The sequence below is a fragment of the Trichechus manatus genome, unplaced genomic scaffold (genome assembly GCF_000243295.1).
Source record: "Trichechus manatus latirostris isolate Lorelei unplaced genomic scaffold, TriManLat1.0 scaffold00229, whole genome shotgun sequence".
Taxonomy (NCBI): domain Eukaryota; kingdom Metazoa; phylum Chordata; class Mammalia; order Sirenia; family Trichechidae; genus Trichechus; species Trichechus manatus.
Window position 1 is genome coordinate 183,980 of NW_004444165.1, and position 24,174 is coordinate 208,153.

Sequence of the window (24,174 nt, forward strand, 5' to 3'; positions counted from 1 at the left end):
CATCAGCCTGAGACCAGAAGAACTAGATGGTGCCTGGCTACCACCAATGACTGCCCTGGTAGGGAACACAACAGAGTCCCTGATGGAGCAGGAGAAAAGTGGGGTGCAGAACTCAAAATTCTAGTAAAAAGACTAGACTTAGTGGTTTGACTGAGATTGGAGGGACCCTGGAAGACATGGTCCCCGGACTCTCTGTTAGCCCAAAACTAAAACCATTCACGAGGCCAACTCTTCAGACAGAGATTAAACTGGACTATGGGATATAAAATGATACTCATGAAGAGTGTGCTTCTTAGCTTAAGTAGATACATGATACTAAATGCACAGCTCCTGTCCAGAGGCTGTCCAGAGGTGAGAAGGTAGAGAGGGTTAGGAGCTGATTGAATGGACATGGGAAATTCTAGGTAGAAAGGAGAAGTGTGCTGTGACATGACAGGGAGAGCAACTAGGGTCACATAATAAAGTATGTATAAATTTTTGTCTGAGAGACTAACTTGAATTGTAAACTTTCACTTAAAGCACAATAATAAAAAATAGTAACACTTGAAAGTCAAAATTACTCCTTGATCCCTGGGCTGCAGAATGGATGTTGTGTTAGCAAGCATGAAAAAAGCAACATTAATCTCCTTGTACATCTCCATCAGAGCTCTTGGGGACTAGGTGTGTTGTCAATGAGCAGTAATATTTGAAAGGAATCTGTTTTTCTGGAGCAGTAGGTCTAAACAGTGGGCTTAAAATATCCAGTAAACCATATTGTAAACAGACGTGTTATCATCCAGGCTTTGGTGTTCCATTTATAGAGCACAGGCAGAGTAGATTTAGTATAATTCTTAAGGGCCCTAGGATTTTCAGAATGGTAAATAAGCACTGGCCTCAACTTAAAGTCACTAGCTGCATTAATCCCTTAACAAGAGTCAGTCTGTTCTTTCAAGCTTTGAAGTCAGGCATTGACTTCTCCTCTCTAGCTATGAAAATCCAAGATGGCATCTTCTTCCAATGTAAGGCTGTGTTGTCTACACTGAAAATCTTTTTTTTTCTTTTTAAATGTAGCCACCTCCATCAAATATCTTAGCTAGATCTTCTGGATAACTTGTTGCAGCTTCTTCATCAGCACTTGTTGCTTCTCCTTGCATTTTTATATTATGCAGACGGCTTCTTTCCTTAAACCTCATTAACCAACCTCTGCCAGCTTCAAACTCTTCTTCTGCAGCTTCCTTACCTCTCTCAGCCTTCAGAGAATAGAAGAGACTTAGGGCCTTGCGCTGGATTAGGCTTTGGCTTAAGAGAATGCTGTGGCTGGTTTTATCTTCTATCCAGACCACTGAAACTTTCTCCTTATCAGCAATAAAGCTGATTCACTTTCTTATCATTCGTGTGTTCACTGGAGTAGCACTTTTAATTTCCTTCAAGAACGTTTCCTTTGCATTCACAACTTGACTAACCATTTGGTGCAAGAGGCCTAACTTTCAGCCTATCTTGGCTTTTGACATGCCTTCCTCACTAAGCTTAATCACTTCTAGCTTTTGATTTAAAGTGAGAGACATGCGACTCTTCCTTTCACTTGAACACTAAGAGGCCATTGCTGAGTTATAAATTGGCCTAATTTCAATATTGCCGTGTCTCAGGGAATAGGGAGGCCCAAGGAGAGGGAGAGAGATGGGGGAATGGCCAGTCGGGGGAGCAGTCAGAACACATACATTTTATCGATTAAGTTCTCCGTCTTATACGGGTGCAGTTTGTGGCACCCCAGAACAATAGTAACATCAAAGAACACTGATCACAGATCACCATAATAGATATAATAATAATGAAAAAGTCTGAAATATTGTGAGAATTACTAAAATTTAACACACAGACACAAAGTGAGCACATGCTGTTGGAAAAATTGTACCGACAGACTTGCTCGATGCAGGGTTGCCAAAAACTTTCAATTTGTAAATAATGCAGTATCTGCAAAGCATAATAAAACTAGGGACATGCTTGTACCTGGATCATAGTACTTAGTCAAGCAAACTTTTGAATGCATAAACGAATGGCCCAACCAATGAAAAACCAGACAGCTCACGTGTATCACAGGAAATGAAAACTACACTCCAATAGCTCAATGTTTCCTATTCATTCATTCACTCAGCAAATATTTATGGGGACTATGTGCCAGGCACTGCACTGAGCCACAAGGATACAGCAGTTAACGAGACAGACAGCATCTCTGCCTTTATGACTGAAGTCTAAATTCTGTTCTCCATCTTCAAGAAAGCAAGACACAATAATCAAAAAATTTACTTGTCTGTGTTACAAGACTGACAGGAAAGTATGCTACATGCAATGAAAAACAGTGGCATTCTATAAAAAGACCACAATGAAAAATACATTAAGAGTTGCAGACATAAAGCCCCACTGCTTCAAAAGAGAAAAAGGAAAAACAAAATGTATGTAAACTTAATGAAAATAAAAACTGATGCACTGCTGTTGAAGCACTGCAGGTGGTGGGGGATAAATAACAAGCTAAAGTTGTCTTACATAAACTATTAATTAAAGCCAAGAAATTTTAAAGTAGGATTCATCCTGCAAAAAAGATGGCTGCAGGGAAGATGAGAGATAAAATGTTTTGTCCTTAATGAGGCACAGCTAGTGGCTTTCTTCTAGAGGCAAGGATTAGGCAATACCAGGCAGGATTATATCTGTAATAATGTAAGAGTGTCACAAAAAGAATACAGTCAGAAGAATAACAGGTGATGGAGAAAAAATGTGAAAAACAAAGACATGCATCATCTATGCAAATTTTGCTGAATTTGTTTCCCAAATGAGATATGTAAATATTGTTTATATAGAAAACCTATGAGTAGGAAAGGAGAAATATAAAAACTCTAGAAAAACACAAGTTCCCATAAAAGACAGGAAACATGTTGTAAATGCAAATTTCTAAATCAAAGTAAAGTCTCAACATAATTTAGGTAAATCAAACTATAATAATCACAATCAATGCCAAGATTCACAATGTATATATAGTTAAAATATTTCACATACAAAGTGTTTTTTCAATGACATTTTTTAGTTTAGCTTAATTGTTTAAAGGGCAATTTATATAGTTGATATTCTAAAACCAAGCACATCTAAATGTAACTTTACATCAAAATGGATTGTCTTAAGAAAAAGGATCCCCTGACTCTTAAGTATCATAGTTAATGTGAATATTAATATTCTGCAAACAAGATTATTGAAGACTTACCATGTGTTTCATTTGGTGGTAGGTGTTTTACATGCGTTACACCTCAGTATTTTTCAAAATAGTAGCTGCAAATCATTAATGGGTCTTTAAATCAATTTAGTGAATAGCTTTAAAAAATGAAATACAATAGACTAGAATAGAAAATATCAGAGCGTATCACACAATCTAAGAAGAGACAATGTTCTATAAAATCATCATTTCCATCATATAAACATATGTCTCTACAGGTGTACCAGGATAAGATGTGAAATACAGTTATCTTGGGTCCTAGAAAAAAGGTTTAAAAGCCTCTGCATAATTTTGTTTAATTTACATGAAATTCCGCATGGCAGGTATTACTAATATACTGTTTTTTATAGATAAGAAAGTAGACACTATGAAGCAACCTGTTCAATGTCAACATATCAAACTAACAGGGATATTCAAGTCTTCGTCAAATTTGTTGTTGTTGTTGTTAACTGCTGTCAAATCGCGGTGACCCCATGCACAATGGAATGAAACATTGCTGGGTCTTGCGTCATCCCCATGATTGGTTGTGGGTCAGACCATTGTGATCCACAGGGTTTTCACTGGCTGATTTTCAGACAGATTACCAGGCCTTGGTTTCTAGTCTGTCTTAGTCCAGAAACTCTGCTGAAACCTGCTCAGCATCGCAGCAATACGCAAGCCTCCACTAACACAGGAATGGTGGCGAGGCATGAGGGACATTGGCCAGGAACTGAACCAGAGTCTCCTGAATGGAAGACAAGAACTCTACCACTAAGCTACAGTTACGCCTATCTAATTTTGAGCCTACCTTTCTCTACATGAGAATCACTAAGACGGGAGAAACAGGGAAGGAACGAATATCAGTTAACAAAAAAACACGAAAATCTATTTATCTATCTCCATCTGACATAACAAATGTTTGTAGTCACTGATCTAACAACATATCTCTCCTCAGCTTATCAATGAAGGCACAACCTAAGTAGCCTCCGGACATAAGAAAAAGGTAGTAAAATTTAGAAAATAATATTAAATGTATAGAAAACTGCAATATTTACAGATTCTAATTTGAGAAAAGAAAGTGCTTCACTCAAGATTCACTGCATTGCTACTCACACCCCCAGTTACTTCCACTGGGGGCAAAGGAAGATGACCCTTGAGCTGAATCTATAAATGCCGATAACTGATAGTATCTGCTGTGTATCGTCTTTAAAGGACACTAACGTTTTGACACTCAGATTCAAGCAACTAAAATAAAGATGATAAAACAAGATAAAGTTGGTTGAGGTCTAGATGAATTTGGAATGGCAACAACCACCAGAAAATGAAGCTATCAGCAGGCAATATTTTGACAAGGTTGGAGAAAGGAAGCAGTTTGATATTTGATTATTACCTTGTGAAATATTTAGAACAATGCTAATGTCTTTTCCATTCAATGCTCAACAGTTTTATTTTCCTTCCTCACTGAAAGGTGTTAGTCTGTTCAAGACATGTGGACACTAATACTATGACTACAGAAAAGAATCCAAGAACAATGAAAGAAGGAAAAAAAATGCAAGCATTGCTTATTCATTCTTACAATATATTCTAAGCAAAAATGGCTGATGTGCAAATATCCATTCAAAAGTTTAGTGCTTTGCTCACCAGATTGAGTTTTTTTTTGTTTTATTTTATTGTTGATTTTTGGGGTATGTGGAGGGTGACTGCCATATTATTCATCTTTTTTCTACTACGCCTGGCATGGTGCCTGACATTCACAAAACCAAACCCAAACCTGTTACCATCCAGTTGATTCCAACTTACAGCGAACCTATAGGACAGAGCAGAACTGCCCCTTAGAGTTTCCAAGGAGTGGTTGGTAGATATGAACTGCTGACCTTTTAGTTAGCAGCCATAGTTCTTAACTACTGCACCACCAGGGCTCCTGACTTTCACAAGGAGGCACAAAACCACAAATTACATAAATCTTAGAAGATTCCACCTACTAACTATTCATCTCAAGGAACTTCTAGTGGGTTAGTTAATTATGTGAGCACTCAAATGCTGTTCGCTGAACTGAATTGCTAGCACTTAATTCTTTCCATGAAAATGGATGCTGCTCTCTGTGCTCTAGCCATCTTAATCTCCCTGCAGTGCTACCAAGCCACCAAATGCACACCTCTGTATCTGACCCAAATGGCTCTGCCAGAAACTCCCTCACATTTCCCACGCTCCCTAATGCCTGTTCATTCTTTTAAGATTCCAATCAGCTGTCACGTCCTTCAGGTGAAGCACCTCCTCCCAAGAGGTGAGGTGCCCTTCTCTGTGTGCCCACAGGGCCCTGCACAGACAGCACTTCTCATATCAAGATAGTAGTGTGACTCAGTTGTCTCTCTCTTGGACTTTAAGCAACTTCACGGGCCTGAACAGACAGCACTTCTCATATCAAGATAGTAATGTGACTCGGTTGTCTCTCTCTTGGACTTTAAGCAACTTCACACTAACTCCCCCTATCCCATGCCTCTAAACCATCACAGCAGTTCTTACCACATTTTTTACTATACTGGAAGGCCTTTGTCATCTTAGCATTAAGTAGTATTTTCTAAGAAGGAAAATCAGAGATCTAACAATAGAATTCAATAAAAGCAACACCTCTCCTTCCTCTCCTCATCTTTCCTTCCAACACTCTCTTCCCCCCCCCCCACTCACTCACTCTCTCGCACACACATATATACACACACACAGCAATACTGAAGAGTAGACATCTACACCTGAACAGAAAATACTTGGGAAATCAGCTTTTTCCTAAGTATTCCTGGATACTATGCACCTATACTATTAAAAACATATATATATGTATGCATAAATATATATATAGTACATCATCTATCACCTTACTATGGAAACTTAATGGGCCAGATTACAGCAAATATTTTTAATTTTCATTTAGTCTAACACTTTATAGGTATTAATTCAAAAGATTATCATCAACATAATGAACACTAATAAAATCAACACTTTTCTAAACACCGTTAGGTTTTAACTACATGACAAACCAAACCAAACAAAATAAAAAACAAGCAAAAGACAACAGTTCTGGTACCTTCAAGACACGTTTGATAGAACCCAATACAAAGTTTCTTTGTGGATGTTTTCTGTTCTGAAGAATCCAGTCACGATTTAACACCTTTTCGCCTTCTTCTAACACACATTTATGACCTTGGAAATGTGGCTTCTCGTATAAAATCCAGCTAAACAGATAGAAAGCCAATGATCAGTTTTAATTATTTTTATACAAAATAAGACATAAAACAAATGATACTTAGTAGTTCGCAGACCATCTTATCAACTTAAATGTTTAAAGCTGGGCTATTTTCCACTGTTAACATACACACTATTTTTTAAACAAGGATATGTGATAATTTAAGTACAGATATCATTAAGAAAAGGAAGACCGAAAATGCATAGAACTTGGAAATAAAAATACTTCCTAAAAATAACACCACAGTTTATGTCTTTGCCTGTATTTATGTATGTATGTAGTTTATATATGTCATATATACAAAGCTGTACATATATACTAAAAACTGTAGGTTAACAAGAACAAATTATACTTCTACCCTAATTTTCCTGTTTCTGAATAATATATCACAAGTGTTCTATTTTATTACAGGAAGACAACACTACACCACTCTGCTCACAACATGAATACTGACCAGTGGGTAACATAAAACTGGACAAAGAAATTCTAACTCCAGCATGTCCATGGGACCTAGTCCATAAAAACAAATGCAGTTTTCTCTCATTTCTAGACCACACAAAGCATCCTTTAGTCCTTGAGCATGTCAGCCATACAAATGACTTTAACTATGTGGCCTTCACATTCCTTAGCATCCCACAAATTTTGAACTTGTTTTCAATGTTATGCTTCACTCAGCTGAAGCCTTCAACTCCACTTGATATTTTGTTAACAAAATGAGACCATGGAAGAACGTTTCTGTGGCCAAACCTATCCTACTAATAATGCAGTTCCAGAATGGTGTTGATCGTATATATTACGTCTTGCTACTTATTGCTGGCTCTAAGCACTACAGACAGGCTATATTTTCTGCCACAGAAAATAAAGAGAACAATTAAAGGTACAAAACATTAATAATGCTCCAAAATACTCTGTCAAAAAGTAGAGGAAAGGAAACGTGTCTTTAATAGAGAGACAAAAAACAAACACACTTAATTTCAGAAAATACGCTATAAAATTTTAAGAGATTTCTTACCAGCCCCTTACAACTTTTATCAGTACCCCATTTGGAAAGGACCATGATGTAGCATCGGGAATATTACTGTAGATTTCTTGTTTATATTTACTCCCATGGAGATCATAGATAACCATCTGCAACATATAGCGAGTAGGCACAGTAACTAAGGAATACATTTAAAATTCTAAAATGTTCTAGAATATAGAAAATAAAATATCTGAAATACACAAGAGCAAATTATTATTTTAGATGCTAAATCCTTGAGCAAAATAATCATTTTCTATATCAGTTAAGATTACTAATCTTAAATTCCCCAGGCCTAAAAGCAATTACTTTTCACATTTTATCTATGTCCACCTGAGAAATTTATATGCTTACCTTCCCAGGTCTTGGGATACACCTCAGAGTTTGCTTGTCAATATTCTGAAATTACAGAAGTATAAGAAGTAAACCTTAGGAATCATCAATGGAAAGGTACAGCAGTCACAAATTCCGTTTACCACATACTTAATGGCTATCATGCACAAGATGCTTCTCTAGGTGCTACAAGGGATATAACAGTAAATAAAGGAAAATAATGTGTTGTTTCTGATCTCAAGGAGCTTACAGCTTAGAAGGGGAAACATATGAGTCACACTCCCATGACCCTTCTAAGTGGAGGACTAAGGTAAATCCACACGCAAAATACAAAGAAAATGCCAGGCTATGGAGAGTCACAGGAAATGGGGCCAGCGTGAAGGTGAGGGGCTAGCACAGGGAGATTCAGAAGAGGCTTCCCGAAGGAAGTGGTATTGAGATGATCTCGAAAAACAGGATTTCAATAATTTAAAACATGTGGCAGGGTCAGGTGGGGGTGGAAGAAAAAAAATTCCAGGAAGAGAACCATCTTGAGAAAAAGCACGGTGGTAGGAAACACGGGTGTGTAAGCAGAGCACGGGAAGACAAGGTTGGAAAAACAGAACTCAGAGAGCCTTCCAATACAGAGTCAAGAAGCTCCGCTTGATTTGGTGGGCAATGGAGAATCATTAAAGAAACATTTTTCAACTCCCACCATTTCTTTTAAAATGACTTTGCTTTGCAAATACTTGGTACTGAAGTAGTACTATTTGCTACACTAAGGCTTTTCAAGCTCAAGGCACAGTCCTTGGGAATCCCAGAGAAAGTTCTATGATCTTGGGAGTGCCAGAAAGGAAAATCCCACATGCAATGCATTTTCTACGTCAGACATTCAAATATTTCTAAATCAAAGAAAAATGCTACTAAATTTCAAAAGATTTTCCTGCTATAATACGTCCAGCTCTTTTTCTGTGAATTATGCATGAAGAACATGAGCAACTCAAGTGAGAGGTTGTTATCAAGCAAATACTTAATTTTATCCAATAGAAATAGTTTCGAGAGATGCATAAAGCCAAAAAGCAATCTTTTCCCATATACAGTACCTCAAGGAATTCAGAATGTTGTCACTTTATGTAGTTTGAAAACTAAATATCAGCAGAGGTCTGGGCAATAAGTTGCTTTTCTTTTACACCTTTGAAATTCTGACTGAGCAATTTTTTTCCTCAATGTAACAGTCCAGCTAAAACACATGAGTTATGATACACTTCAACCAAAGAAATGATGCTGATATTTTTTAAAACAAAGTCTATACAACCTAAAAACACTGGTTTTCTTAATAAGCTTTTTCTTAATAAGCTTTTAGATCATTTCATGGTCCAAAGCTCTTCCTCACTAGTGAATAATCAGAGTAACTTACCTCTGTGAATAAACTTAATCTGGCTGAGTTGTCTTGAACATGGAAACTCTTTGATACTGGTTCCTGAAAAATTCCACCAAATCTGGCTCCTTTTTCTGAGGAATGGGTTTTGGAAGCCTGCAAATACTGATGATATGCACTCTTCAAAGAAGAATGTAGTTTAGAAGTAAGGTCTGATTTTTGTAGAAATGAGGTCTTTTCTGGCCACAGACCAATTTGCAGATTGGAGGTAGTAGGTTCATTTGACATTGCATATGAATGCTTAGAAAGTCCAGTCGTTTCCTGGTCATCCTCAGAGTAAAATGCAATCGGAGAATCTGGCAACTGGAAGCTCATGTGTTCTCTCCTTCGAGATCTCAGACTTCCTCTATGCACTAGTTCTTCCTCTTCCTCCTCCTCTTCTCCTTCCTCCCCTGCCTCCTGTCCATCTTCATCAATGTTCATCTTTAAACGCTCTGACACTGACTGGAGAAGTGATAAAACAGAAGAGGGCTGGTTTGTACTCTCTCTTGATTTTGTGGAGCCATGGTGACCAGGTGAGACCTCACTGGATAGAATGTCCTCCTGAGAGCTGTCATCCTCATAGATGGGAGACAAAGCTAATGGGTAAATTTTGTACCTTTTGGCCTCCACTGATAAGAACATTTCTGAATTATCACTATCAAACATCTCACCTAACTTAGTGTCCTTTTCAAAATGATGGACAAGGTCAGTTCTACTCTCAGACCTTTCACATGCCACAACAGGCATGCTGTCAGTGGACGTATCAGGAAACAAGAGACAACGTGTTCTTCTCACTTCTGCAGAAGCATACTTGTCCTCATCTTGAAGGGGCTCTTCATATAATATAGTAAAAGATGGATTTTCTTGTTCATCGTGAGAAACAAAGGCTAAGTCTGAGTCTTCTTTTTCATTGCTATAGTCTAGATCTCTCTTTTTGTTACATACTGCAGTAACAGACATTCTTTTGTCTAGACTTGCTATGGTATCCTCAGGTTGAAAATCAGGTATTGCTAAGGCTGGGTAGCCTTCATAATCCTTACTTAATGTAGGTGATTCATAGCCCCTGAAATGTGATGTAAATCTACTGTCACAGGCTATCAAGCTTTCCTTTATTCCAGGTGGCTCTTCCTCCATTTTTCCAACAATCACTTCAGCATAGACTTGGGGTACTTTTTCGGCTTCAAATTCGGAAGGAGGCATGGCCTCTGCTTGTGTAATGGTCAATTCCAGACCTGCTCCGTAAGTATTCTCAATGTTTAACATAGTAGATAATGCTTCTTGTTTCCCACTATTCCCATCAGAATCTTCTGTGGATGTTCTTTCCATTTCTATGGCAGGGAGCATGGACACAATTGTCCCAATAGTCTTTTCAGTATCCCTCTTGTATGCTTTTTCCATTTCTGAAGAGGCAGAGGCAGATGCTGCCTTGTGTGCTTCTTTCACATTTAACACAAGAGGTAACATTTCAGTATTTCTAATAACTTCTTCAGCATCCTTTTGGTAGGTATTTTCCACTTCTAACACAACAGGGGTCACCTCAGTTTTGCCAGTATCTCCTTCAGCATCCTCTGGGCAAATAGTTTCCATTTCTAATGTAACAGGTATCACTTCCATGTTTTCAGTAATCCTCTCAGACTCTTTTTGGTAGGTATTTTCCACTTTTGACATAACAGGTGCCACTTTGGTCTTGTCAGTATCCCCTTCGGCATCCTTTGGGCAAATATGTTCCATTTCTAATGTAACAGGTATCACTTCAGTATTTTCTGTAATCCTCTCAGCATCTTTTTGGTAGATATTTCTCACTTCTGACGTAATAGGTGTCACTTCAGTCTTGCCAATGTCCCCTTCAGCATGTTTTTGGTAAATAATTTCCATTTCTAATGGAATAGGTGTCATCTCAGTTTTTGCAATGTCCCCTTCAGCATCCTTTTGGCAAATATTTTCCATTTCCGATGCGACAGGTATCACTTCAGTTTTCCCAGTAATCTCCTCAGCATCTTTTTGGTAGGTATTTTTCACCTCAGACATAACAGGCATTGTCTCAGTTTTGCCAATATCCCCTTCAGTATCCCCCATCTTATAAGCTTTTTCCATCCCTAAGATGACAGGTAATACCTCATTTTTTTCAATATACCTCTTAGCATCCATTTGGCACACTTCTCCCTTGTTAAAAATGTCAGCTCTTGGCTCAGTTTTTGTGCTATCCAATTCAGCATCTTTTTTATGTGCTTTTCCCATTCCTAACATAGGAGGCGCTGCCTCAAACTTCATAATATTCAGTTCAGCATCCTTTTTGTTTGCTTTCCCCATTTCTAACATGGAAGGTATAAGCTCAATTTTTCCTATATTTACTTCAGTATCCTTCTTGTGTACTTTTCCTACTTCTGACAGTGCAAGGGGTGTGCTTTTACTACTGTGTCCTAGTAAATTTTTTTCAGATATACATACTAAACTATCAGACAAGCTGCTTTTGGATGTGCCAGGTATATGGATATCGTCATTTACAAATGGAGGCCATCTGAAGTTTAATACAAGAGTTCTTGTGTCTTCTGTCCCAGTTTTGTGATTATCCACACACTCCATTTCAATTTTCTCTTTACAGCCCTCTTTGAGAAGTAAATGTGTTTTTACCCCATCATCTAACTCTTCATGGGGCATGTCTTCGGATAGTAAAACAGTATCTGATTCCTGTGAATTTATATTATCAGAATACCCCACTCCATTTCCAGGAAATGGGGATTTTTGGTAGAGAACAATTTCTCTTCCTTTACTTGACTCTGTGTCACTAACCAAGTTACTTACAGAGAAGAATCTACTTAATATTTTACTTTCATTAATTTCATGTGTGCTTTGATTTACTGCTTGCTCTGATACCAGGAACTCCCTAACTCTATCACGTGGCTTAACACTACCACTGTTCAGAATTTTTGAAGTACTGGCCTGAAGTTCAGAATTCCAGGTATCTTCAGTATCTTTAAAAGCATCATCTGTCACATTTTCTTGGGCTGAAAAAATAACCTCATCGACTAATTCCCTAGCTTGATCTTCTAACAAATAAGACACATTCATTCTATCAGAATCAAAAAGGAGACTCTTCTCACCAACTGTAGTTAAAACACCAGCCTTTTCTTCCCCTTTGTTTTCTGACATGTTTTCCACGCCCTGCTCTTCCAAATGGTCTGTCACCTGGATCCCTGTTGGCGTCACTTCTTCTGATGGGTTTTTCTCAGGGATGTCTTCTTTCAGGGTACCTGGATTCATTATACCATCTGTGGCTGTATGTCCCTGGTAGATTCCAACTGGGGGTTTAGATTTTAGTTCTTCTCTGACAGAGTTAAAAATTTCATCAATTAATGTATCAGCCTTTTTAAGTAAACCACTTTTGGGGTCCATAAGTTGGTCATGTGCTCTTCTCCTTGCTTCTAAGTGCTCAGCAGAGGCTTCAGAACACTGCTGGCTTGAGCTGTTAACTGACACTGGAGCCCCAGCAACTGCTTCAGCCTCTGCTTCCCTAGGATTGTCAAACTGGGCAGTAGTTGGGAAATCAAGAGATACCTTCCCAGTAGGAATCCCAAAATGTTCCCGAAGTGGGGTCACTTCTGCCCCTGTTGGGTTAGGCGTTTCAAATTCCAAATAAGAGCTATTAAGGGATAGCTGGTTACTTAAGGGGACACCTTCATGTGTGAGATCTATGGTAACTTTTTCAGAATTAGTATTATCTTTTAGATTATGTGAACTTGTAACCATGTTAACGTCTTCAGAGTTACCAGAGGAAGACATGCTATCAGTACAGCCCCTTAGAAAATGAGCATCCTCCTCCTTTCTGTGAGATGAGGCCTTCTCTTCTGATCTCAGCACAGAAGGAACATTAAGAAAGCTTGACTCCTCAGATGCAAAGGCATTTTTTTCCAAACTGACATCAGAAACCAGAAAAGGTGAATTTACTTTTGTGCTGTCGGTTTCTTGGAATTTTGGGAAAATATTAGTTAAGCTGAGTTCTGCCATTTCTGAGAGCCCAGAAACGTTTTTGGTGCCATGAATCTCTGAAGGTTCACAAATCAAGCAAGTGTTAGTTTCATAATTCTGTGCCATTTGCCTAGTGACTTTTTCGTCATGAACAGGAAGTAAAAGAAGAGCAGGAGGATCACCTAAAGCTTCTACCTCTGGCTCCTGTATACCTTGGTATTTGGAGGCAGAAGGAGAAACTTCGCCTTGGCAATTCTCTTTATGGCCCAAATCTGAACATTTCTCTTCAATCTCTTGACCCATGGATTGAAAACTTTTGTCTAAAGAAGTCAATTCTGACAAAACAGACTTTGCTGGCACATCTGCAACTTCAGATGAAGAAGAAATTTTATCCTGAGAAATAATTCTGGGCTCTGTTTGGGAAACAGAAATCTTGGGTAGGGCTATAGCTTTTCTTCTTCCAGAACATGACTTAACAGGAACACTATTATGATCATCAACTTCAGTTTTTGATAATATTTTAGCAATGTTATCAGTTTTGGTTTCCAAGGAAAGAGAATCAGACTTATCTATAGTGCTGTTATTGGCTTTACTGTTTGAAGGAGTTAGCTTTGCTTTATGAGGCCCTTGAGATGAAACTGAACTGTGGTCCTTATACAGCCTTCCAGACTCAGAGCTCAACCGGTCCACTCCAGTTAAGTGGGCATCACTTTTTTCAGGACCCAGTGGAACCTGGTGTTCTTTACAATTGGGAAAAGCTGCCTTGGATTCAAAAACTGCAGGTGCATGCTCAAGGTGGAGGGAAGAAGGAGGACTTTTCCTGTCTGCAGCTTCAACACGATCTGCCACATTTTCTTCTTGACACTGATAGGAAATACCAGCAGTGTTGATGCCCCCAGTTTCAATGAGCACAGAACCCTCATCCTTTAAAACAGAATTCTCCAACTTGCTCAGCATGCCAGCTCCAGAAACAAAGGTAGGAGGTGAAGTATTGAAATTCACTTTTTTACAGTCTAGGGTAAGAGATTTTTTAGCATCCAGTGATACTGTGGCTTGTTGAGGACTCTGAGGGTCAAGAGGAGATTCTGAAATGTGATTTCTATTAATTTCAAAATTTAGTTCAGGTGCTATTTTATCTTTTAAGCATGCTACAACTGCTGATACACTGATAGATTTTAAAGAGGCAGAGTCCTTTTGATTTATTCTAACAGTTTGAGAAGTTATGTCACATGGCCTAAAATCAAGCTTTTTGGTTTCTGTTGCAAGCAACTGGTCAGTGTCTTTGAGTAATGACTCATTTCTACTTTTTGGAGCATTACTTGAAGTTGTGGGTTCACCAGCTGAGGTGCTTTCTGTTTCTTGCCTGATTTCTGTAACAGCTAAATTTATTTGTGAGTCTCGGGCAGTAGACAGGTTTTCTTCATGTGCACATTCTGTGTCTGTCACAGTATGTGTCTCAAGAGCAATGGTGCTGGTGTGATTGGCAGCCAGCTTTGATGAGTTATCTATGGGTTGTGTGTCAGAATACTTACTCTCCGGTAACTGCAGATCTTCATGCCTAATTGATTTATTTGGACTTGGGGAATTTGTACTTTCCTGTTTGGTAGTGTCACTCCCATCAGCTTTAACACAAGAGAAATCAGAAGTAGCAGGGCTCTGAGGCTCAATGCGCTCTCCTCTTTGCAACAATGTCCCATCTCTCCTCACGCAACTGTTTTCTTCTACCCTATTTTCTGTTGTTCTCCTCTGAAAATCTGGACTGCAAGAAACTCTGCTATTGTTACTTCCTGTAAACAAAGCTGAACATACCAAACTTCTGTCAGTCTGAGAAACTGGTACACAACTTAAATGCTGCTGTGAGTCATTTTCTCCAGTGGCAGACTTGGAGTTACTCAGAGAAAAAGGGGATGACCTACTTCCCTCAGGTCCCCCAGGATCATTTTTATTTAAAACATGCTTAGAAGAAGCAATATTTTGCAGTTCTGGGTTGTTTGTCTGATGGCTTTCTGTGTTGAAATTTATTCTGCTACCACCAGAGTCTTCTAACAGACCTCCAAGCAAACGTCCTTTCACAGATGTGTCTATGCTCGTCGACGACAATGATGGAGCTATCCCAGCTGCAATCTCACTTCCAGGGCCAGTGTGTATGCTTGTACTGGAGTCAGAACTTTCATTTTCTCCATCCAAGTGATGCACAGTATCTAGCGCTCTCTGTTTCTTTAAATATTTCCTGATTTGCCTGGGGCCCCGGTATGTTGCATGTGTTACTGAAGGCCTCTCTGGTTTACCATCAACTTGTCTGTAAAAAAGAATTAGCATGAGAGTATCAGGCAATATAGTTAATAACAACAGTAATCTCAAAAATTATGGTAAAGTATATCTTTCAAATACTACTTTTCGGGTAAGACAGTACACAGCACTGGGGAAGTCAGCACAACTTGTCCAAGGCAAGGTCATGGAAGCTCCATAGACACATCCAAACTCCTTGAGGAACCAAATTACTGGGCTAAGGGCTGTGGGGACCATGGTCTCAGGGAACATCTACCTCAACTGGCATAACATACTTTACATACTTTACACTCTACTTTGGTGAGTACCCTCTGGGGTCTTAAAAGCTTGTGAGCAGCTATCTAAGATACTCCACTGGTCTCACCCCATCTGGCGCAAGGGAGAATGAAGAAAACCAAAGACACAAGGGAAAGATTAGTCCAAAGGACTAATGGACCACAACTACCACAGCCTCCACCAGACTAAGTCCAGCACAACTAGACGATGCCCAGCTACCACCACAGACTGTTCTGACAGGGATCACAATAGCAGGTCCCAGACGGAGCTGGAGAAAAATGTCGAACAAAATTCTAACTCACAAAAAAAGACCAGACTTACTGGCCTGACAGAGACTGGAGTAACCCTGAGAGTATGGCCCCCGGATACCCTTTTAGCTCAGCACTGAAGTCACTCCTGAGGTTCACCCTTCAGCCAAAGATTAGACAGCCCATAAAACAATGAGAATAAAGGGCCACTCCAGCCCAGGGGCAAGGACTCGAAGGCAGGAGGGGACAGGAAAGTTTGTAATAGGGAACCCAAGGTCGAGAAAGGAGAGTGTTGACGTGTTGTGGGTTGGTAACCAATGTCACAAAAAAATATGTGTACTAATTGTTTAATGAGAAGCTAGTTTGTTCTGTAAACCTTCATCTAAAGTACAATAATAAAAGATTAAAAAAAATTGTTACTGAAAAAAAAATTTCTTTTCATATGTACTAAGGAAAAAAAATCCTAGAACGCTTTAGTTAATCCTATCTTTTTTTTAAAAAAATTAAGATTTCACAAGCAGCACATCAATGTCAAGACAGCATAAAGAATGTTTGAGCTCCTTAGAACTGTTCTCTCTTACCAGATTAAATATATGTCTCTTACTGAGGTTAATGAAGAGAATGTGGGATAATGAGTCCAAGCTGTGGGTTCTGCTTCTAATCTCAAAGGAGCATTTGACTCAAAGGAATCACGCTGCCTTTATGCCTCATATTGGTACCCCAAGCTATAGATACGCTACGATGACCTCTCCACCATATCACAGCATCACAGTGAGCTTTGGCTCCTTTACTCTTGGATGTGAATTTGAACAGCACCGTTTCGTAAATACGTGGAGAAGTTTTAAAGGAAAATATCTGGCAAGGTGTCTGGCCCACAGTAAGGACTCAGTAAATATCTGTTAACCCAATAAATGACAGAATTGCTTTAAAATTCCTCTCTCATGTCAAATTCTTCAAATACTCAATTAGTGTAGTGAGTATTAAACTGCTGGAGTAAACGCAGAAATCAAAAAGGATTTCTAGAAAAACTGGAGAATCAACCCCAGAGTAAAGTTCCTGTTGCTCTCAGTATCCAACTTTCTTTGAAGAGTCTACCTATAGGAGGTCTCACGCTGTGCTATGCTCCTTACAGCCTTTCAAATACAGCATTCACTCTCCTTTAATTCCAACCTGAGAAAAACTCTAACATCCTGTAAGGATCAACTCACAAATTACCTTCATCACAAACCCATGCCAGGACCTTGCTACTAATAAAACAGGCAGTTTAGCCTCTGATTTTTGGATGCAAAAAACCCTGAGCACAGCATCTGCCACATTACATTACAAATATCTATGCACTCATTTATGTTCCCCAACAGCCTGATGGCTACTGGAGGGCAGGCAATATGTCTTAATTATCTTTGTATTTTTAAGTGCTCAACACAAGATCTGGCAAATTTTATATATTTAATAACTTATCTTTAATAACTTTTGTGAATTAATAAGTAAAGCAATGATACTGAACGCTAAGTAATCTATTTCAAACTAATGTTTTAATTATAATAGGTGGTATAAAAGTGTCTTAGATTCAGTTTTAATTATAATAGGTGGTACAAAAGTGTTTTAAATTCTGAACTCTATTATATTTTAGTGTGCTGACTATAACCATGTATGGTATAAGAATTTGATATGTGTTCTATTTAATTTTTCCAGATTAAACATATCGTTAACCAAAATATTACCATATAATGCATATGAATAACAAAGAAACCGTGTTACCAGTATTCCAATATCTAGAAAACTTTATATTCTCCCCTAACTGAAAGCAGTAACATAAAGAAAACTAGACTTGTCCAAATGAGAAGACGGAAACTCCCTTTAAAATGTAAAAACTTCACCTACTGTGCCCCTTACATACTTCTTGAATTTTAGCTGAAATAATTCATTTCAACCTAGATAAGTGCTGGTCTCTGAAATCTCAGCACACCACTATTGCAAAAACTTGGATTAGTTACATTCGTTTATTTTTACTATCCATTATAAAGCAAGTACAGGAAATGTGTAGACAAAAGCTTTGCCTTCCAAAAGTGGTTTTACCTGATGCAAGCGTTTCAGGCTACATCAAAGATTGTTAGAAGATAAAGTCAAAATTTGGGTAAGGCACTGATCAATAAAAATATGTAAGAAAAGAAAAATACATACAGGTAAATTAATGTTGCTAGTGAAATCTCACATCAAAATACATAAATTATTCAGAAAATACAAGAGCCTTTCAGAGTAACATATGAAAGTCCAGAACTCTAAGTAAATGATGAGAGTGCTTTTTCATTTGTTTTTTCTTAGAAGATTTAGTATCTTATATCTAAAACACACTTTCAACAGGCTGTAATTTCTTTTCCCCTGAAAGATTACCAAAATAATTTTGAAGAAATAAGCAAAGAAGTATACATGAAGTCAACAGAAATAGGAAATGAGAAATAAGATAAGGATCAGAATTTTACTCTTCAAGTATTGTAAATCTAGGTCATCTTACTACCAATTCCCTCCTAACTGGGCCTCATGCATTTTACCCTTCATCATTGCAAGAATGCAACTTTTGATCTAAAAGGACTTCTAATAAACTGAACCACAGAGAAAAGTCCACTAGAGTTCAACTCTCTGTAATAATAATGCCCTTTGGTAATTTTGGAGTCTTTTGGGGAAAAAAAAATTCACTGCTTTCATGTTTTTTAGGGCTCTCTGGGTACGTTCAACTAAAATAATTAAATTGGTTTTTATGAAATTGAAAGGATCCCTGGTGGCACAATGGTTAAGCTCTCAGCTGCTAAGCGAAAGGCTAGTGGTTTGAACCTACCCAGGGGCTCCTTGGGAGAAAGACTTGGCCATCCGCTTCCGTAAAGATAAAACTGTTGCCATCGAGTCAATTCTGACTCATAGCGACCCTATAGGACAGAACAGAACTGGCCCATAGGGTTTCCAAGGAGCAGCTGGTAGATTTGAAATGTGGACCTTTTGGTTAGCAGCCAAATGCTTAACCGCTGTGCAACCAGGGCAAGAAAACTCTATGGGGCAGTTCTATTCTGTCACATGGGGTCGCTAGGAGTCAGAATCAACTTGATGGCCCACAACAACAACATGACATTGAAAGATATTTTCTTCAACATATTCAATTAATACTATGGTTACATACTAGGTAAACTTGAACTAGTTTAAATTTTTAAGTAGATGATCTCCCATAGCACCCCGGGTGGAAATGTTTTATGCTTGTAACTAAAATATGCATCCTTCATACTAAACTGTATTATCATGTTTAAAGTACTGAACATCAAAGTTGTAAGTTCAGTTTGGTGCATTATAATTAGCCCCTTCAGGTACTGATGAGCTATACTCCCACTTTTTAAAGGGTTAGTCATTCCAGTATAGACTATTTTCTACATCATTCTCTCAGACTGTGATTGAGTCACTGTAATTGAATAACATTAAGAACATAAAACTGTCCTTTAACTTTTTGCTTTTTTTCTCTAATTAATAAAAGAAAATACAGAAAAAGAAAACGCTGAACCATGTAACTTTAAAAATAAGCTGAAGATGAAAAAAAAAACGGAGGCTCATTTTTCAAGCTGGACAGAGAGAAGGGAGTATTAAAATTTCATGTATTCTGTATGTACCACATATATCATGTATATGTCATAATACACCATACATCATGGTTTTATGCATTTTAGCCAAAGACATAACTACCCATCATGTGAATGTTTACTAAGCCTCCAGGGACTACATATAGCTGTTGTTTCTGGAGGAGTTTGATCCACCTGATGCGACAAACGTCAACCAAAGACGTGTCATTCTTCAAAGAAAATTCTGTAATAGCAGCCTGAAAAGAATAAGTAGCCTTATAACAACAGTCTCTAATTCACTTTTAGGAGAGTATGATTAAGCTACTTTTTTAGCATTAAGATTTATTTCTTTTCAAATTACATAGTTAAGAATATTCTCTCTCACAATAGGGAAGGCTTTCAACTCTTCAATGTAAAGAACAACTGTAAAACCAGCAGGTGGGAAAAAAAAATCACAAAAGAGCTTTGACAGGACAGTTTCTCATTATGATGGATACAAACGTAAAAAATTATAAATTAAAACATATAACTCTTTTGTTTGTTTGCTTTAATCTAGCAATAAAACAGATGTCTATGTAGATTACATGACAAGCATGAATTAATGTCTGGAAAATGATCTAAAAAACGTTACCAAAAAAGGTTTTCTTAAAAGTTGTATGAATATTAAAAAGGAAATGTGCATAGTCAACTATATACAGAATCAACTACAAAGCTGTTTATTATTTTTAGTTAAGAGAAGATAAAATGACAACGCATTTTGGTGAGAATTTCAATTCACTTCAAATAATAACTAATCTAAATATTGAAAACTGTATTAATGGTCATCACAAGAAATATATGTTTGGTACTACAGTAATAGTGTTATACAGCACAGATTATTTTATTAACTTGTCTAAATTAAGTCATTCGCCCTTTTTAAGACACTCCAATTATCAAGACCTACAAAGAAAAAAAACCATGGGAATTTTTACATGAGAAAGGCAATGCAAAACATTCCATTAATTCACTCTTCCCTATATAAAAAATTTAAATTTTTATATGAAACTTAAACCTCCTAGTAATTTCAAAAGTACATGCTCTTTATTTTAAATAACATTTTATACCTGAAATACTCTCATGATCTGAATTAAAAAAATTAACTATATCCTTGCTTTTAGTAAATTCATATCACTGAATCAAGACAACTTTAATATTTAAAAACGCAGAACTTCAAAACTATTAGTAAATACTTTCTCCAGATATATTATTTAAATAACATCTAAAATCACTGCGAGTAGTTCTTAAGCACACTGCCAAAATAAACTGTTAACCAAAATGGTATTCAATTCCTAAACAAACTATAATTCATAAACAGATGACTGTCAACAGTGAGTTACTAAAACTAGATGCTGTAATTCTAAGCACGATAAGCTATGGATTTCCAAGGCTAGGCCTGGAGGAAGCCTGTGTCTCAGTCAAACTGAGTGGGAGTCCTGTGGCCTTTTTCTTTCTTCCTACCCCACTAATTTTAATTACACTACTTTACAACACCGGTTCTCAAATGCTAGCAGCGGCGCATACACACACACAAATCACCAGGAGAGGTTGTTAAAGGCTTGCTGGCTCCACTCCCAGAGGTTCTGATTCAGTGAGTCTGGGGTGGGGCCCGATAACCTGCATTTCTAATGAGTTCCCAGGCACTGCTGATGCTGCTGATCCAAAGGCCACACAATGAATAGACCGCTGTAGGCTACTGTACATTAAGGATACACCATAATTTAACCATTTTTCTTCTATTGGACATTCGTTTCCAATTTTATGTTCTTATAATGTTTCAGTAAACATCTTTGTACATACTCAGATACACCCTACTAATTTTTTAAGGTTCTTGATACCTATTGCCAACTGAATTCTTAAAATATGCTACCAAGTTCCAACCCCCACTCCTAGGAGTGCAGTGTACATGAGCGCTCATCTTATCAACTAGTATTATTATTTCTTATTATGCTATTAATTTAACAGGAGAAAAAATATCTCATTTTAGTTTGCATTTGCTTGATTTCTAGTGAGGATAATTTTTTTATTCATTTTTTATTGGCGAGTCATATTTCGTTTATTTGAATGATCTGTTTATATTGTTTGCCCACTCCCCTCCCCAACTGGTATCTAAACTGCTTGCCAGTTGAAACATTTTCTGTCATATTTTTTGCATACAGTTTTCTCATTTGCCAATTTAACTTATCTTTATGTTGTTTGACATAAGGGAGTTTGAAAATTGGGAAAATTCTATCTATTGATCTTCTCTTTCTTGATTATCTTCCATTGCTATTAACTTAGAAAATTGTTTCTCACTAAAATAAAATACCAATTCACATATAGGTCCATTTAGTTTTGTAGGTTTTTTAACATGTATCCATTAATATGCCATCTTAACTTATTTTAATATAAACATGAGATTAAATATCTCGCTTTATTTTTTTCTCCAAACTGTTAACCAATTCCCCCAACAAATCTTCCTTTCTACAAGAATATGTAATACTATCACATTCAAGGGTTCAATTCACAGAATACAAGGGTCTATTTCTAGACTGTCTATTCCTGTATTTTAAATGTCTAGCAAATGTTACATCTGTATCACATGGTTTCAATTACTGTAGCTGTACCAGTACATTTTAACATCTGGTAGAGCAAGTCCCTACTACATTATCCTCGATGGGCAAACTCTAAAATACCTGGCTCTTAGTTCTCACAACTGTGACATGGGTCTTTGCCTATCTCATAGGCTCGATATCAGAAATTAACTGAAAGCATACACATGAAGACACTTTAAAAACCATAAAGAACTGTATGATTATAAGTTATCCATATCCTGATACAGTATAACTGATGGCCTCTTCACATAATGAAATGAATTCTCAGGTAGACGCTAAATTAAAATCAATAGAATAGAACCTTATTAGCTATGAATGAATATTTTTACATTACATAAGATGTTTAATGGGGTCAACACTGCTGTAAGTATTTCTCAATAGAAGATAGTCCTTCTTGCTCATTTGTGGAAAAGGTAAACAAGTTAGAGCCTGTTTGTTCATCAGAGAAGAGACAAGGTGGAATGTTTCCTTAATTCATGTAAGATTTCAATTTCTTAGAGCTCTCGGAAAGGTTCATAAGGCTAGTCTTATGAATATAATCAATTTAATTTCTTAACCACTTTAATTTGATTCCACAAAGAAAAGAGATTCATGGAATGAGAATACAAAACTCAGGACCATTTTTGGACTCAAAATGTGCATACTGAACACACTGACTGTCCTAATACAGGAGGAATTCAGACAACAACAATCTCATCCAAAGAAGTCTTACATTAGAAATAAATCCTGTACTACCACAAATTTAACAGGTATTAGTACTGTTCCCTAAACAACTAAAAAGTCCCTACATTACCCGTATAGTACAAAGAGATACATAATTTTTTAGGTACTAGCAGGGACAAAGTCTCACATACTTTGGACATGGTATCAGGAGGGACTGGTCTCTGGAGAAGGACATCATGCTTGATAAAGTTAGTGAAAAAGAGGAAGACCCTCAATGAGATGGAATGACACAGTGGCTGCAACAATGGGCTCAAACACAGCAATGATTATGAGAATGGCACAGGACCGGGGAGTGTTCCCTTCTGTTGTACGTAGGATCGCTATGAGTCAGAACCAACTCAGTATCACCTAACAACAACAACAAGGAACATTACAGAGTCCCTGGGTAGTGCAAATGGTTACCGCGCTCAGCTGCTACCCAAAATGTTGAAGGTTTAAGTCCACCCAGAGGTGCCTTGGAAAAAGGCTCAGTAACCTACTTCTGATAAATCAGTCATTGAAAACCTTATGGAGCACAGCTCCACTCTGATATGCACGGGGTCTCCATAAGTCGGAATCTACTCAACAGCAACTGGTTTTTTAGGAACACCACAGAATGCTTTTCCCAACTCCCTCAATTAAAAGGATTGGAACAAATACCAAAAAAGCTCGGTCCAAGAGCTCAATTAAATTTTATACTTACTTTAGCAAATCATTGGTTTCCTGCTCACTGTCTTGTGTTGTATTCAAAGAAAAGGCATCTGAGAGTTCAGGTGAGGTGGAATTTTGTTCCTCTACTGGAAGCACCTGAGCTCCAAAGAAGCCACTGAAAATCTCCTTCTCCCTTGTGATTCCTTCCTCATGCCGGTCACTGAGACTTGATAAATCTTTCTCAGTTTTGTCATGACCATCTTTGAAAGAAGACTGTTTAGTTTCACCAAGAGATGATTTTCCTGAGATATTAAATAGGTTACCAAGAAACTGGAAAAAGCTTTCTTTGGGCTGTCTATCACCTTCTCCTATTTTGGTGTCTGAAGCAGAACTGGACAGATCATTTGGCTTTTTGGAATCTTCCTGCGTTGGAGGAGTAATTGGCTTCTCAGCACTGCTCCTTCTGTCTTCACTTTGGGGAATCTTTGAAAACAAATTAGAGAATCATAAGCATCATCATTTAAAAAAAAATAAACTGAACAAAATCAGTTATCAAGAACTACTAGAGGCCAAACGCATTTAATTCTGAGTAAAGGTAATATGTTGCATTA

General features: G+C 37.6%; 1 protein-coding gene across 1 annotated transcript in view; it reads right to left on the minus strand.

Moving 5' to 3' along the window:
- Positions 1 to 24,174, minus strand: part of CRYBG3 (crystallin beta-gamma domain containing 3) — a 138,200-nt gene that overhangs the window by 67,402 nt on the left and 46,624 nt on the right. The window contains exons 3-7 of the mRNA XM_023742985.1: positions 23,616 to 24,046; positions 9,203 to 15,470; positions 7,828 to 7,872; positions 7,468 to 7,583; positions 6,297 to 6,444 (exon numbers count right to left, since the gene is read on the minus strand). Of these exons, the coding sequence (XP_023598753.1) occupies positions 6,297 to 6,444; positions 7,468 to 7,583; positions 7,828 to 7,872; positions 9,203 to 15,470; positions 23,616 to 24,046 (7,008 nt within the window). The remainder of the gene's footprint in view (positions 1 to 6,296; positions 6,445 to 7,467; positions 7,584 to 7,827; positions 7,873 to 9,202; positions 15,471 to 23,615; positions 24,047 to 24,174) is intronic.